General features: G+C 37.0%; 2 protein-coding genes across 3 annotated transcripts; one reads left to right on the top strand and one right to left on the bottom strand.

The window, feature by feature from the left end:
- Positions 1-466: 466 nt before the first annotated feature.
- LOC135620199 (polyadenylate-binding protein RBP47B'-like) lies at positions 467-7,529 on the bottom strand. Its single transcript, XM_065122929.1, has 8 exons — positions 7,259-7,529; positions 5,620-6,103; positions 5,235-5,311; positions 5,025-5,155; positions 3,696-3,792; positions 2,013-2,168; positions 998-1,098; positions 467-881 (listed from the first exon to the last, which is right to left on the bottom strand). The coding sequence occupies exons 1-8, from the start codon at positions 7,454-7,456 to the stop codon at positions 803-805; spliced, it is 1,323 nt and encodes a 440-aa protein (XP_064979001.1). The 5' UTR covers positions 7,457-7,529; the 3' UTR covers positions 467-802.
- Positions 7,530-8,008: 479 nt separating this feature from the next.
- Positions 8,009-14,851, top strand: LOC135620198 (1-acyl-sn-glycerol-3-phosphate acyltransferase PLS1-like). Of its 2 annotated transcripts, XM_065122925.1 has the most exons (12): positions 8,009-8,317; positions 8,698-8,820; positions 9,471-9,510; positions 9,653-9,726; positions 9,905-9,964; positions 11,101-11,178; positions 11,265-11,423; positions 11,676-11,801; positions 12,869-12,961; positions 13,145-13,228; positions 14,085-14,366; positions 14,442-14,851. In XM_065122925.1, exons 1-11 carry the CDS (start codon positions 8,237-8,239, stop codon positions 14,289-14,291), a joined length of 1,125 nt encoding a protein of 374 aa, XP_064978997.1. In that variant the 5' UTR covers positions 8,009-8,236; the 3' UTR covers positions 14,292-14,366; positions 14,442-14,851. The 2 variants fall into 2 exon arrangements, with proteins under 2 accessions (XP_064978997.1, XP_064978998.1); XM_065122926.1 differs by lacking the exons at positions 14,085-14,366; positions 14,442-14,851 and adding an exon at positions 13,806-14,073.
- The last annotated feature ends 228 nt before the right edge of the window (positions 14,852-15,079 follow it).

Below are 15,079 nucleotides of genomic sequence, written 5' to 3'. Positions count from 1 at the left end.
AGTTTATGGCTCATAAGAGAAAATTGGTTTTTATTATTATTTTTGATCAATTCGGAATCGAACCGAAGCTGTTGGTTTAATTCCCACAGGCCTTCTCGCTGAAAGTTAAATAGTTGATATAAGTATCAAAATAAGATTGTAATTATTAAAAACTTTCTTATGGCAAATGTCATAATGTTGCAAAGGGAGAATTTTCTGAATTCCCCAAGATGAAAGTTTTGGTAGTTACAAGCATGGAACGCACAAAGTCTGATGAATACCAGGCTAAGAACAGACGGTTGAAATTAAATCACCTTTACCGTTGTTGTTGTCATTATAGATTAATCGAAGGGATAAGAAATTATTATAAATTAAACCAGGTTTAAAGACCTCATCAGACTCAGACGGCATATCCCAAAAGCATAAGAAATTATGATGATGTTCCTCAAGACAGTGAAGAGTGTGTGCATACAAAAGCAAAATAAACTTGACCAACGGGCTGAAAATTGCCACTTAAAGCCATGTAGATGTTGAACCAAAGTTTGCGATATCACAGCATAGCATTCGATAGGGAAAGAAAGGATTCGAGATACAGGCCAGGCCAGGCCATTATGGTACTCAGCAGCACAATTCATTCAACCAATTCGGACATATTTCTTCGTCTGTATATGAGCCAGAAGAAATTTGGTACGGATGAGAAGAACCTGCATGAGATTACCATCATGCGCCACGCTTTGTGCTCATTCTCCATGCATGCTTTGCTCTTTTAAGCAGATCCATAAATTAACTCTCGCTGTTCAACAGAGACACAGAAAATATCTGCTTAAGACAGGGAGGTCTTCAACCACAAATGCCTCCCCAGCATGGCGTTTCCATGAACGGCGAGGTATTGAGCGTTCAACCTAGAGTTAATCGAAAAAACACTATCAGGTATCATGTGGGGAAGTTCAAAATAAATAATAATAAAAAAAAGTCAGTAACCCAAGCCATAGAAATTTTATAAAGAAAAGCTACTGACTTGTCAACGTCAGGTATGGCCAAGGGATCGTAGTTCTCCTCCCTCTGCTCCATGCTTGGAACTGCACCAACCATATGTGTCATTTCAGGTACAGATTCGACCTGGAAGAAACAACACCGTAGACAAATGTTAAGCAGTGAAGGCTACACGATCCAGAAATACAAGCGAATAAGCATTATTATATGACGTGCTTTTGATGTACGAACAACACAAAAAGATAGATAAAAACCACTAAAAGAGCTTTTTTAAGTCACGACGAGTCTCTTTTGAGCAAATTACGTGCCCGCACATACAATACTGGACTGAGGTTGAATTACTTTTGGGATGATGATGTGCCTAATCCTGCATTTACCTGTTCTCTTATCAATACCCAAACAGGCAGCACAGCAGCAGCAGACCTCTTATTCCTTGCCCTTCCAAAGGTCGGACCCACTTCCTCGCCACATCAAAATCGAGTACCATGGGACATATTATTATTGTTCATGTACGATGAAACAAAGGATCATGGCATGTGTAGGTTTTGAATATTGGTCGATTGCAGTTTCGGAAAGCGGATGGATTGACATGGTACCGTTATACCAGGGTAGTATACTGACCTATATGAAAAAAATGATAAACAATCAAATACCGACCAATACCTAATCCATATGATCTATTATTGGTCCATGGTCAAACGGCTAAATAACATAAAAAAGGGGGACATGGAGAGGAATAGAGAGAGAGAGGGATAGAAAGAGAGAGCTATCAATTTGTTCAAGTTGCATATGGATCCATCAACTTACTGTAACAAATAATTTATTATAAAAATATTAATCCTATCTTAAGAATCAGAAGATACTGAACTTAGATGAATGAGTTATTAACAATGATATGTTCCGAAAAAGCATATTAAATATCTTCTAATATCACTTCAGTAAAACTACATCCATAAGAGAATCCAACCATGCAGTTGGAACTAATAAGTATATGTGGAAGTAAGATAGTGGAAGAAAACATAGAAGGTGGTTAATCTTGCCTGTTGAGGGTATTGACCATATCCAGCATAAGCTCCATATGCATACAAGGACGGGTCTTGAGATGCTCCGTATGCATATGCATCGTAACCATAACCATAATAAGCACCTGCCCATTGATTAGGATCCGCTTGCTGACTCCATGCCATGGTCGGGTCCTGCAAAATGATTGGATAGAAGAACATAAGGACACATGATTTGACACTTGCCTCTGAAAAATAAACATATCTAAAGGTGGACATGCAATTTTATTTTGTCAAGAAAAAAGGAAGAAAAATATTAGATAATTTGGCATGATGCTACAAGATGATGACCTAAGGAAATTAAAATCATGAAAATGAAAAATATTCAAATATTTCCATTTTAACTTATTATGATGGATCTTACAGCACTTGCCATAGCACAGATAAAAACAATTGCACCTATGATTTTCTGAAATTACCAGAAAGGAAAAATTAACTCATCTCAAGTAAAGGTTCACATGTATCTTCTACTATGTCAATTTCTATGAAAAAAATACATAGTTTCTAAAGCTTGTGATAGGCTATGTAAACCTAAAGAAACATCAATCTGCCATGGCAGTCACATCAACTATTAACAACTCTCTCCTTTCTAGATGTGAGCATTGTTTCCTTAGTTGACTGGTCAAACTGATTGATATATAGTTGCCTCAAAAGACTTGGATAACTAAGTATTTGAATATCACATTATAAATTACAGTATCCCCCTTGTTTAGATGATTTCAAATCAGAAATTGAGAGTTTCCTTCATGTTTCATCAACTTAAACAACAGCAAACTAGACCAAAAAATTTAAGTCTTTAGTTTCTTTCATTTTTTCAATTAGGGAACTGGAATTAGCTCTTATGAAGCTAACATAGAGATTGACTTACAAATGCAAAGTTCTGCTCAACTTTCTACTGTCGCCTTCTCATCTTAAAGTAATGGTCACAGTTGCCAACCTCACATTGTTTGGTGCAAGCCCAAATGAGATTAATGAGTTGTCAATCAATTCATTTACAAGATATTGAGGATTAGAAGCCATAGACAAAGAGCTGGAGTGAAGACCATAAGCCTTGCCAATCAGCTGAGTAACAAAATACTAAGGGCTGAAATTAATAGTTTATGACATCCAACTGACAACCTCATGGCTGTTGGGCATCAAAACCACTGAAAGCATAAGGATGTCAGAGAAGGTCTCACGACACATCAAATATGCTATCATGCTTATCTAGAAAATAAAGAATTTGTAGCCATCTTTCGTCAGCACCTTGACAAATACTAGCATACATTGATGTAATATGCCTCTGTAAAAAGCTTGATGTCAATTACAAAACACTCCTTAAATTAAAAGATATGTGCCTGTTAAGAAATTTTAGATGTCAATGCATACCATGATTGTTAATGCTGCAACAAAAGCAATCACACTTGAGGATAATCTAGTAACAAACTGCCAAATGAAATTATCATGCATGCTTCATTCAATTTCCCAAGAAAATGAAACAAGAATTAGAGTAAAGTTGTTTATACAAGTACTATAGACTAAAGAACTATATTTCTTAAGTTAGGGATGACTGACTTATGACCAGGATAAATGACAACTTTTGAAAACAAAAAAAAAAGTTAAATCACACTTATCCTCAACAAAAAGGGAACGTAAGTCGGTAGCAATAACCACATGATTTACCTGCTTACTTGCTGGACTTCTACCCCATGAAAGCCTGACGATTTGCTGACCAATCATGGATCCATGAAGCTTCTGTATTGCTTCCTCAGCAGATGCCCTATAAAACAAAACAATGGAATAATTTTTTATTTTATTTGTGAAATGATTAAGATTCATTAGAGAATTTATGAATTCATTACCAACTGAGATGACATTATATGATGAGCAACAGACAAGTGACTCAGATTAGGATATATAATGTCATGGGAAGCATTAGAGAAAATAAGTTCATAAAGTATATTCATTGGCGGTGTTAGAAATATCAAATAATTTAACACCATACTATAATCGATACAATATGTAGAGGTGGATGTGAATGTCCATGTAACACTACTATATCATAAAATAGGAAGTAGAGCAAGAAACAAATTAGTTCAAGTATGTTGTCAAGAGACTAGGTATAATTCTCTAAGGTCACAACCAAGGTTCAAAATACTAAATTTTCTTCGTATTTTGACTCAATCCTTTTGATAGTTTTCCAAGTTACCAAGATAAAAAGAGGCCGCTAGTGCACAAGGTTCCTATCAATTCAGGTTGCAGCAACGGCCAATTCAAGCAAAGTGATCCATGAAGCGGATAACTGCTTTAATCACTCAAAACCAGGTCATCCATATCATAGTGGGTTTACCTTGGCACCAAGTCTATTACTCTTAATCATTCATAAATATGTTCACAAATTTATATTTTAATGTTCACAAAAGCTTTAAAAGTTCATAAGAAATACATACATCCAATTTCATGCTCAATACATAAATGTATTCTAAGATGGTGTGGTTTTCATTTACAATACGCCATTTGGAATATTCAAAATGTTTCGACTTGATATTATTTGAAGATATTTATAAAAAAGTCCATGAGTACCAGCTGTGGCCAAAAAGTTCCAGTTATACTAAAAACTTATTGAAACTGACCAATACGGCCTTGGCCCAAATAGTACCAGCTATATTAAAACTTCTTGACCTAGGAACCATGAGCACGAGTATGACACTAATGTGTTTCCTGGGACTTTATTGCAAGTAGAATTGTACAATTAATAGTAAGTAAATTTTCTTACCAAAATATTTAAAAATTCAATAATCTGAATGTTCAGGTCATAGTTAGATATAAGATTGTAGTGCCCTTTTTAAGAATGTTCCAAATTATATGATACTCAAACCTAATGAAGCTAGCACATAAATAATGTCGATGGTCAACTTATTTAGATTAGTGCGATAACAAATAGATAGATGATCATCTTGTTAAAATTAATGCAGTAAAGACAACATGATGCTTCACAAGTTTCCAGCCTACCTAGCTACAAACTGCACAAAGCCACATCCTTTACCAGCTGGAATCTTCACATATATAATATCACCAAACTGAGAACATATTTGTTTCAGTTCCTCTTCTGTGACGTTAGGGTCCAAACAACCAACAAATATCTGTGACAGAAACAGAAAAGTTAAAGACTGTTCCAGTATAGAAGATGAATAAATTCTGAAGATGATACAAATTACATACAGTTGTGTTTGTGATATCATTGTCTGGTGGAACAGGTGGCAGCTGTGCCACTGTATATGTCGTAGCTGGATATAAAGCTGCCAAAAACACATGTATACATAAAAACTGGTTGGCCTTGTCGGTATAAGCATAACATAAAAGATTGAAAGGCCAAGATAGCAGATCAAGATTAGAAGGAAAAGTCAACAAAAACACCGACATAATCAGCAAAAACATACACAACAAAGTGACATCCATTTAAAAATTTAACAAGCATACCAACCAGCTATATACCCAGGTTGCCACTAGTTGTGAATTCTTTGCATACTCCTTATTTTCTTTCCAAGAGTTGTGTTGTAGTGTTGCTTTTGCATGGTAAAAAATATTCCATGTCACATAAAATTACCTTTTGCAGCCGGATACTGTTGCTGGAGACCAGTAGTTTTCTTAGGTGTGGCAGCACTTATTCGCATGGGCCGTGAGGAGCAATAGACACCATTCATTTCAGTCATTGCACGATTTCTTTCCATCTCATCAGCAAATTTAACAAAACCATAACCCTTTGAACGTCCTGTATTAGGATCAGTGACAACCTTGGCACCTCTAACTGATGGATAGTTGGCACGAAATGTCTCTTGTAACAAGTAATCTGTCACATCAGATGCTAAATCTCCCACAAAGATGGAATGGTCAGGTCCAGCATCAGGGCGCCTTTCTCCAATTCCAAAGGAGGCCCAATTCAGCCTAAAAGTCTGTTCTGTGCCAGGCATTTGAGCTCCATTATATGTCTGCAGAATTCTTTCAGCAGCCGGATGTGAAACAAACTCTATAAACCCATACCCTTCAGGAAGCCCTGTTATCTTGTTGCGAATAATTTTTACTGATACTACCTGCAATTACGTAGACAATTTTTCACCAATTATAAAGTAAAAAATTTCATTCATAGAATCCTAAAGTCACAGAGTATAGGCAATAGCAGCATAAACAAGTGATAACAGTGAAACCTACAGGTACTAACAAGAAACTACAAGTGTGCAACGGTGTAACCTAACCCCATGCCAAGTGAACCAGACACCAGTTATCCAAGGTTTCCCCCATCAAATACAGCAGCATGAAGATGAAGTAAAGAAGGTTGTCTCGAGAAGGAGGAAAACATTCATGATCAATTGACAATTAACATCATAACTCCAAAGCAGATGGTTTGAATAGTGAATTGCTAGGCCAATCTAAGCAAACGAGGGACTTTATGCAAGCCTAAAAGTCACAATTCACCTAGACAGAAGAAGAATCTACAAGGATTGACAAGTTTTGCTAAAGAGACGGACCAACATTTGATCCAATGACATGGATACCCTGTGGAACCAAATAAAGACAATTACCATTGTTTCTCAAAACTACTGCAACTTTAAATCTTGGACATGTGGAAACATTTCGCATCAAAATTAACAAAGTCCACATATCATAAGCGCATGGTGTACACAAGAAAAACGTCCCTTGACCAAAATAATCAAGTACAAAGAATGGCAACATATAAGCAAACTAGAGATTTAAGTAACCTAATTTCTGAGTGTTAATCTAGTGTTTCACAGTTCGTACACCCTAAGTAAACTTCAAGACCAAAAACCTGTCAGGGGGCTCGGCTAATCTCTAAAGAAAAATACGAAAGGAGAGGTCGAGAGTTAACTCCCCGTGTACGATACAGAGGATGGCAACATATAAGCAAACTAGAGGCTAAGTAACCTAAAATTTGAGCGTTAATCTCGTATTTCACAGTTCAAAAACCCTAAGTAAACTTCAAGACCAGGAACTCGTTTGGTGTCAGGACTAAACCCTCAAGGAAATCTTGAAAGGAGGGGAAGAGATTTAACTCCCAGATTTAATACAAAGAATGGCAACATATACGCAAACTAGAGGCTGAGCAACCATCACGCAATCCGTAATTCGGCACTTCGGAAACCCTAAGGAGACTTCAAGACCAAAAAAAGCTAGTCAGGGAACAGGGCTAAACGCTAAAACAAATCACGGAAGGAGGGGACGAGCGTTACCTCCCCGGTGTGGGCGAAGCAGTTGTGGAGGTAGCTCTCGTCGACCCAGTACTGGAGGTCCCCGATCCATAGGCTACGGACCTCCTCGAGGGTGGCCGGCTGGTGGTATCCGTGGGAAGAAGTGGTGGGGGGGGCTGCGGCGGCCCAAGCTTGGTGGTGGTGGGATTGCACCCACTGTTGCTGCTGCGATGGATCCATCGGTTTCAGCGGAGACGAAACGATTTGAGGTTTCGCCAGGTTTGTTTCACCGCCCTCTCCGACCTCTTATGTTGATCCCTTATTTTCTAAATTACACACATACCCCTCCAACGTTATATATATATGTATATATATATACATATATATATATATGTATATATATATACATATGTATACATATATATATACATATGTATACATATATATGTATAAATATATATGTATACATATATACATATATATATGTATACATGTATATATAAATATATGTATACATATATATATATATATACATACATATATATATGTATACATTTACATATATATGTATGTATGTACGTATGTATGCGTGTAATTTAATAATATATATATATGTATATATATGGATAAACCATTATCAATGATATTGTAATTAGCAAATAATAGCACTTCGTCGAATTGTGTGAAATTGATATATAATTATTGCGTCATCACGGGTCGACTCCCCTGGGACCCGCAATTCTGACCAATAGAAATCCGAGACTCTCGTGTTGTATCTTTCGGCTGAGACACGGAGTCTCGCCCCTCCTCTTCCGGTCTTTCGTCGTCTCGTAAATCTCCAACGGCCCCCCGATCTCTGCGTGAGGTGGCTGCGTCGGAGCCTGATGTCGGCGGGGAGAATTCCCAGCGAAGATAGCGCAAGAAACCCAAAATAATCCCTGGTTTTATCCCGTTCTTGTTCGTTCGGTTGGTTCCTGACAAAAGGGGAAACGATTGTTGTTCTTCCGCCGGATCTCGGCCATGGCAATGGCTGCGGCGTTGGTGGTGGTGCCCCTCGGCCTTCTGTTCCTCCTGTCGGGGCTAATTGTGAACCTCATTCAGGTGGGCCTACTTTTCCTTTCGATACCTGATATTATCGTTTGAGGGTTTGTGTTTCCTTTTGTGCGGTTTGGTGGTTTGGATTTGATGGATTCATGGAGTTCTTTCTCGAACAGCTATGGCTCGTTGTTGGGGTTAGGGCTTTTAGTTTGGTCTGGCATTATGATTTCCTTGTACTTTGGTTATAAGATGAATTAGTGGCTGATTCAAGTGCATATTTCCCCGTAGTTTTGGACTGTTGAGTATTTTTCTCACTATTTTTCCAATCTGCTTCTATTCTTTTTATTGCTATGTTAATTTTTCGAAAGATTTGATTTTTTTTTTCCATATTCAGATTTTTTGCGAGCGTCCTTGTTTTCTACCTTTGATTTTTGCTCCTGCAGGCTACAATTTACATCACAATACGACCTTTCTCGAAAAGTCTCTTCAGGAGGATTAACAGAGTGGTGGCTGAATTACTATGGCTCCAGCTCATCTGGCTTGTCGATTGGTGGGCTGGTGTTAAGGTAAACTTCCTTAAAATCTTCAGATATCTTTGGCTATTGTTTGCGATATGACCATCTCTGGTAGTACCATGACTTGTTTGGTGTGTGAATTATTACATTTTTTGGTATATTAGGGTCATCCCCATGAATGTTTGCTTCAACATCTGAAGCAAGGGACTCTCTCTTGCTATCTTGACTAGTAGGATTGTCCCTTTCTACCTTGAGTGATAATAGGCACAGAAGTGGACAGGAAGGAGTGAGGAAGCAAGAATAAAGGCTGAGTAGCACAGCATTTCAGCATAGTTTGGGGTCCTTTAAAGGCTGATTAGCAGCTATAAAGGCTGATTAGCAGCTATAATTTTCACATCTAGGCTGGGTTGATGAGGCAAAAAATATAGTAGTTAAATTTAGCGCAAGTTATGATTACTGAAGCAGTTGACTTGACTACCTTGTTTTGCACTATTTCCGAAAACTAATGCAAGTGGTGACCTTCTATTTAGCTTGGTCCAGAAGCTCAGATAGGGCAGTTACCTTGACTTGGTTTGTTAGTTACAGTACTGATAATTTTGTTGTGCTATGTAATTTTTATACTTGTTTATAACCAAGAGATTTATGCTGCTTATATCTATATCTAAAGGTTTAACACGTATAATGTATTTTCATGGTTGCAGGTTCAATTATATGCAGATTCTAAAACTTTTGAATTGATGGGTAAGATCTTGTTTTCTTTTTTTTTTTCTTTTTCTTATTAGGAAAGTAAGGATGTTCTCAGAGATCAGAATGTTTTTTTGGGGGGTCTGATCTGTTGTGTAGTAATATTATTCATTGTCATTAACCTTAAAACATGTTACAGGTAAGGAGCATGCACTTGTCATTTGCAACCACAAAAGTGACATTGATTGGCTTGTTGGATGGATTTTATCTCAGGTTTGTATCTGTTTGTGCACTACACAAGATTAAGCATAATTCGGCTAGGTTTAATCCAATTATGCATGTCATGCTTTTGTTGGTCATGAATTTATGTGGTTGAAAAGAACGCACTAAAGTATTTGTTTGTCATTGTCGATTGACATGTATATTTTCTTTTAATTATTCCTTACCTCAGCGCTCAGGTTGCCTTGGAAGCACTTTAGCGGTGATGAAGAAATCATCAAAGTTTCTGCCAGTGAGTATATAAGTAACAAAGTTTGGCATTTGTCTCTTTCTTCACATTTAAACAGTTCTTCTGGACTAGGTCATCTATGATGAAGCTGTTGTCTTTCTTATCCAAATTATTATAAGATAATCAATTTTTGTAGGCATCATTGGTTTGATCTACTGGACCAGCCTTCTGGTATATTTGTCATTTTGGCTGATTGTCAAGACCAAAAAACCTAGATTTCATCCTGCAGCTGAAATATGAAAACAATTAATAATTTGAATATCAAAAAAGTTTTAATTTTTTTTTCTCTTTCTTTCTTGCCACAAGGAAATCACAAGAGAGAGGCGAAATGAGACTTGTGCCTTGAAACGGTGGTGGCAGCTATGTAACATGATATAAGTGATAAGATGAGAAGTATCTGGTTGTTTATATTTGTTTTATGCTATTCTGTTCAGCTAGATTGATGTTTTTATAAAATTGGACCACAGTTATCTTGGATATTTTTTCAAGGAATTCAGTCAAGACATGTTACTGTTTATGGTAAAAGACAGGGGCTTGCTATAGCTCTAAGTAGTCCTTTGAAAAAAAGCTTGCACTCTTAAATGATGTTTTTATGAAGTATCAGGCTAATTCACTCGACTTTACAAAAGTGAATGTAGGTGTCTCCAGCAACTTTATGATTGAGTTTTAAATTTGTTGAGTTGGCCACCTCTGTCAATATTGAACAAAAATACTCTTTGAAGTTTAAAATGTACTCCTGTATTCTTGACCATTAGCGATCTCTGTGCTTTAGTACAATTGCATCATTTTTTGAAGTAAAAACTTTATTGTCAATTGTCAATCTTGTGCTTCGGGAGAGTGCTGACTAATGACAGGGTTACAGTTTCTTTTTTCCCATCAGCAACAACCCCTGGATATATCTAGACCTGTTTTTTTATCTATTTGGTTTGTGTCCCTAATTTTCTGTTTTTTTTTTTACTTTTTTCTTATATTATTAGTCTGTTTTGCTTGGTACCCACAAGGCCATTAAATATAGATTTTTCTTTCATAGCGAAGTACAAAGTCATTTGTTATGTGTCCATTTGAAGTTTCTAGAGTAATCCTCTTATTACATAATAGTCTGTGTTCTGATATTAAGTTCTCTAGAACCATCATTGCAGGTTATTGGTTGGTCAATGTGGTTTACTGAGTACCTCTTTCTTGAAAGAAGCTGGGCTAAGGATGAGAACATACTTACGGTACTATTTATTTGCATCTTTTGTACTCTGTTCACTTTTCTTGATTTTGTTCTTTTTTATTTCATTTGAGTTTCTGTGACATGCAGTTGGGTTTACAACATTTGAAGGACTTCCCTAGACCATTTTGGCTGGCTTTGTTTGTTGAGGGGACACGTTTTACACCAGCAAAACTTATAGCAGCACAAGAATATGCAGCTTCACAAGGTCTTCCTATCCCTAGGAATGTTCTCATTCCCCGGACCAAGGTTGTTTTTAGTTTTTGACAAATTACTGTTGCAATGAGAGTCTGTTTCCTTTTGTTGGTTTTATCTCTGTGTTTGATGATCTTGAAACTAGCTCTATTGCTTGAATATCTTAGATACAAGATGGGGTGATATGCAAAAGCAGAATACTCAATATTTATCTCCTATTGTGATAGCAAACTCTTTTGTATCTCTGTGGTTTGATAGTATAGATTGAAATATCTATATATGTATTGACATGTGTTTAGTCTTCAGGGTTTTGTTTCAGCAGTAAGCATCATGCGCCCTTTTGTTCCTGCTATCTATGACGTAACAGTAGCTATTCCTTCTGATCAACCTCCACCAACGATGCTTAGGATTCTGAAAGGGCAATCTTCAGTGGTATGTATCCTAAATTATGCACTATCATTATGTGTCTCCCTAACCCAGTTCACTGTTGCATTTAGGCATTGCATCTAAAAATACTTGGATTTATTTGAAGGCCAAGAAACTCATTCTGAAATTTTGGATGTCAAGGAGCAAAGAATTATTGATAGGGCTACACTGAGTAACATGTGATTGATATGCATATGTTACTTCTGTATCATGGTTATCAATTTAAGATAAGTTAAAGGTTTCCTAGGGAAATAGATGTTTAGTTAATTTATGAGAGAACTGTTATCAATTTAAGATAAGTACGTGTTCCTATGGAAATTGATGTTTAGATAATTTCTGAGAGAACTGAGTTGTGGGTATAACTATAACTAATGGTTGATCTCATTGGAATTGCTTAATCATTTTGATCTAAAGTTAATTTCTTATGCTATTTGTGATTGCTACTGGATGGATGATATTTCTATGTTACTGTAATAGCCATCTTGTAGATTTGATGTAAGTTAAAAGTATATCAGAAGTCAGAAGGCATGGACTAAATTCTTGGTTTGGTTTCAAAACTGGTCCATAACTAGACAGGTATAGTACCATACACGTGTGTAACAACATTCAGTAATGGGTTGGTACCAGTTGGTACTTGGTACTCCCCTGGCCCTGCACGCACACATACACCCAAGGGGGTGGGGTGGGGGAGGTAAGAGGGGATGAAGAGGCAGCAATGGTGACACCAGCGAGGACAAAGTGGCAGTGATGTGAATGACAAAGAGGTGCTGACAATCTGGAGGTAGAGGAGGAGGAGGTGGCGGCGGAGGAGTAGAGAACTAGGAGAAGAGGAGGGAGCAGAGAAAAGGAGGAGATAGTGAAAGAGAAGGAGAGGAAGATAAACAGGAGGAGGTGGAAAAGGAGAAGAATAGGAGATGGCGAAGGAAGAGGAGGAGGCTAGGGGAAGAGGTGAGAGAGAAAGCTATTAAGATCTATCAATGATTTATTAAAAACAGAAAAATAAGGGACTGGTATCATGTAATAACAAAATCTGTTTTCAAGTTTGTTCTTGTCTAAGACTTATGTGATTGCAGGTACATGTCCACATGAAGCGCCATGCAATGACCGATCTGCCTGAAACAGATGAGGGAGTGGCACAGTGGTGTAAAGACATATTTGTGGCTAAGGCATGTATTCTTTCTCACATTGCTTTACGAGAGTTCTGAGGATCTTTTGTTTCTATTAGGTGATTAAAATTGTGCAATTTAGTCACATATTCTTGGTTTCACTTTTGTGCAATGATGTCCTGCTGCTTTACGATTCTTATCTGTGTTCCTTTCATTGTATCATTGAACTTATTTCTCTGGCAGGATGCTTTACTGGATAGATACCAATCAGAGGGTACTTTTGGCATTGAACAAAGACAAATTGGTCGGCCTATGAAGTCTTTGCTGGTAATATATTACTCATCTTGGCAGTATAAATAAAACAAGTTATATAAAGAAAAAAAATATTTGGTACAAGATAAGACCGTTAACATTGTAAACTTGCAACATCATAATGTGTTTGTCAAATTGTTTCACTCTAAGGTGAAACTCTCCTCAACAAGTAGAAAGCAGCTTTCTCGGGTTGCATTGTATGTCTTTGTACAATGCCTCTGTTGATAGAAAGCCAAGAAGCTGCAAATGTCAGCATAGAGTTTTAGATGGATCCCAATTGTCTTCTAATATTATGATGGTAGATCTGTTTTTCTCATCTCTGTCCCATTTTATATCTGAAGAATAACAGGACTTTCTTCATGAGTGGATTATCAAAAAAATCATATAATGATTAAATCGAGGCTCTATCCAACTTTGTTTTTTTTCCAAGTTGAAACTTTGTTCAATGAGGCTGCAGTGTAAAGCAGCTCTCTTGTGGTGTATTAGTCTAGATAGTTTATGACCTAGGAGAATAATGAGGTAGCTGAAAATGCTTTTTGCTTATGAGAAGCTCACGATTCCAAGGCTTTACGTTTCTAGTCTAATATTGCAGATGTCATGGTATGATATGGACTGTGCGTTTGAGTCTAATATTGCAAATATCATGATATGATATGATTCCAGGTTTTTTTTCTTCTCTATTTGCTCTGAACTTTGTCTGATTAAAGAAACTGGACAATGGAAATCATCTTTGCACAAATGAATGGATTGTTTAATTGAGGTGATAAATTTGTTCTCTAAAGATGCTAGTATTCCTACTGAGTTTGCTATTAGATGACTCATTCTGGATCTCACTTTTGCCTATCTTGATAATTTAACTTGAGTCGAACAGGTCGTGGCATTTTGGTTTAGTCTCCTATCATATGCTACCTTCAGATTCTTCAAATGGACTGAACTCTTGTCAACATGGAAAGGAGTTGCACTCACCACAGCAGCGTTATTAATGGTTACTATGATTATGCACATTTTTATCCGTTTTTCTCAGTCCGAGCATTCAACCACGGCCAGAGCTGCACGGAACCGAGCAAGGAAAGAGTAAACAATCGTCGCAGCATTGAAACACCTAGCCAGTCCATCAAAAATAGCAACCTTGTTGGACCTCCAGTTGTGACTGGTAATATATGCTCATACTTTTTTTTATCTAAACCTTTATGTTTAATCTACAGCTGTTCTTGTCATTCAAATGTAGGCAATTGTGGAAGATGCAGTTTCACTCTTACTAGTAGTATGCTGTCATTCAGATGAGTCATGGAAATGCACTTCCCTCTGTTCCAATGGTCCAAAGCAAAAAGTTACTTGAGAAGGGGTTTTTGGCATGGAGACTATATCAAAACTTCTTCCATGTCATTCTATCTCTGGTATGTGAAATCAAGGCAGCCTTGCTTTTGAAATCTTGGAGAACAAATTGGTAGGCAAAACTAATATTGCAATGCTACTGTCACATAGAACCCATGTTGGTTTCCTACTGCTTCTTGATTTCATGACTATGGATGTGGTCGCAATTAATTATTAAATCTAGGAAATGTGTTATCATTAGCATGAATCTTGAGAAAGCTTATGAAACAACCTCCTTTAATGTTATTACATGTCTTTTATTTCTTCGGGATTTTTATTAACATGGATATATTTGCTTGTTTTTCTCCTCTGAAATATGCCGTGTTTTGCTTATGGGGAACACTGGGTGTAAATATGATAGGAAATAGATACTACAAGAATGAAGCTAAATTGGGAGACAAATGATAGGAAATAGGAAGTCTCAAACATTCTTTAGCTGTGGCATCACAATTTACCTACAACCTGAATTCGAGAGGCATCATCTGCTGCTTC

This window comes from Musa acuminata, chromosome BXJ2-8 (genome assembly GCF_036884655.1).
Source record: "Musa acuminata AAA Group cultivar baxijiao chromosome BXJ2-8, Cavendish_Baxijiao_AAA, whole genome shotgun sequence".
NCBI lineage: Eukaryota > Viridiplantae > Streptophyta > Magnoliopsida > Zingiberales > Musaceae > Musa > Musa acuminata.
The sequence above is the reverse complement of the archived record's forward strand: the minus strand, read 5'-3'. Positions and strand labels throughout refer to the sequence as shown.

Excerpts from the sequence above, each read along its gene's own strand:
- LOC135620199 (XM_065122929.1), bottom strand. The coding sequence starts at position 7,456 with ATGGATCCATCGCAGCAGCAACAGTGGGTGCAATCCCACCACCACCAA. Across the intron at positions 5,312-5,619 it reads ACAGTATCCGGCTGCAAAAG|CTTTATATCCAGCTACGACA; the intron begins GTAATTTTATGT and ends TGTTTTTGGCAG. Across the intron at positions 3,793-5,024 it reads TTTGTGCAGTTTGTAGCTAG|GGCATCTGCTGAGGAAGCAA; the intron begins GTAGGCTGGAAA and ends TTTGTTTTATAG.
- LOC135620198 (XM_065122925.1), top strand. The coding sequence starts at position 8,237 with ATGGCAATGGCTGCGGCGTTGGTGGTGGTGCCCCTCGGCCTTCTGTTC. Across the intron at positions 11,424-11,675 it reads TTCTCATTCCCCGGACCAAG|GGTTTTGTTTCAGCAGTAAG; the intron begins GTTGTTTTTAGT and ends TTTAGTCTTCAG. Across the intron at positions 13,229-14,084 it reads GGCCTATGAAGTCTTTGCTG|GTCGTGGCATTTTGGTTTAG; the intron begins GTAATATATTAC and ends TGAGTCGAACAG.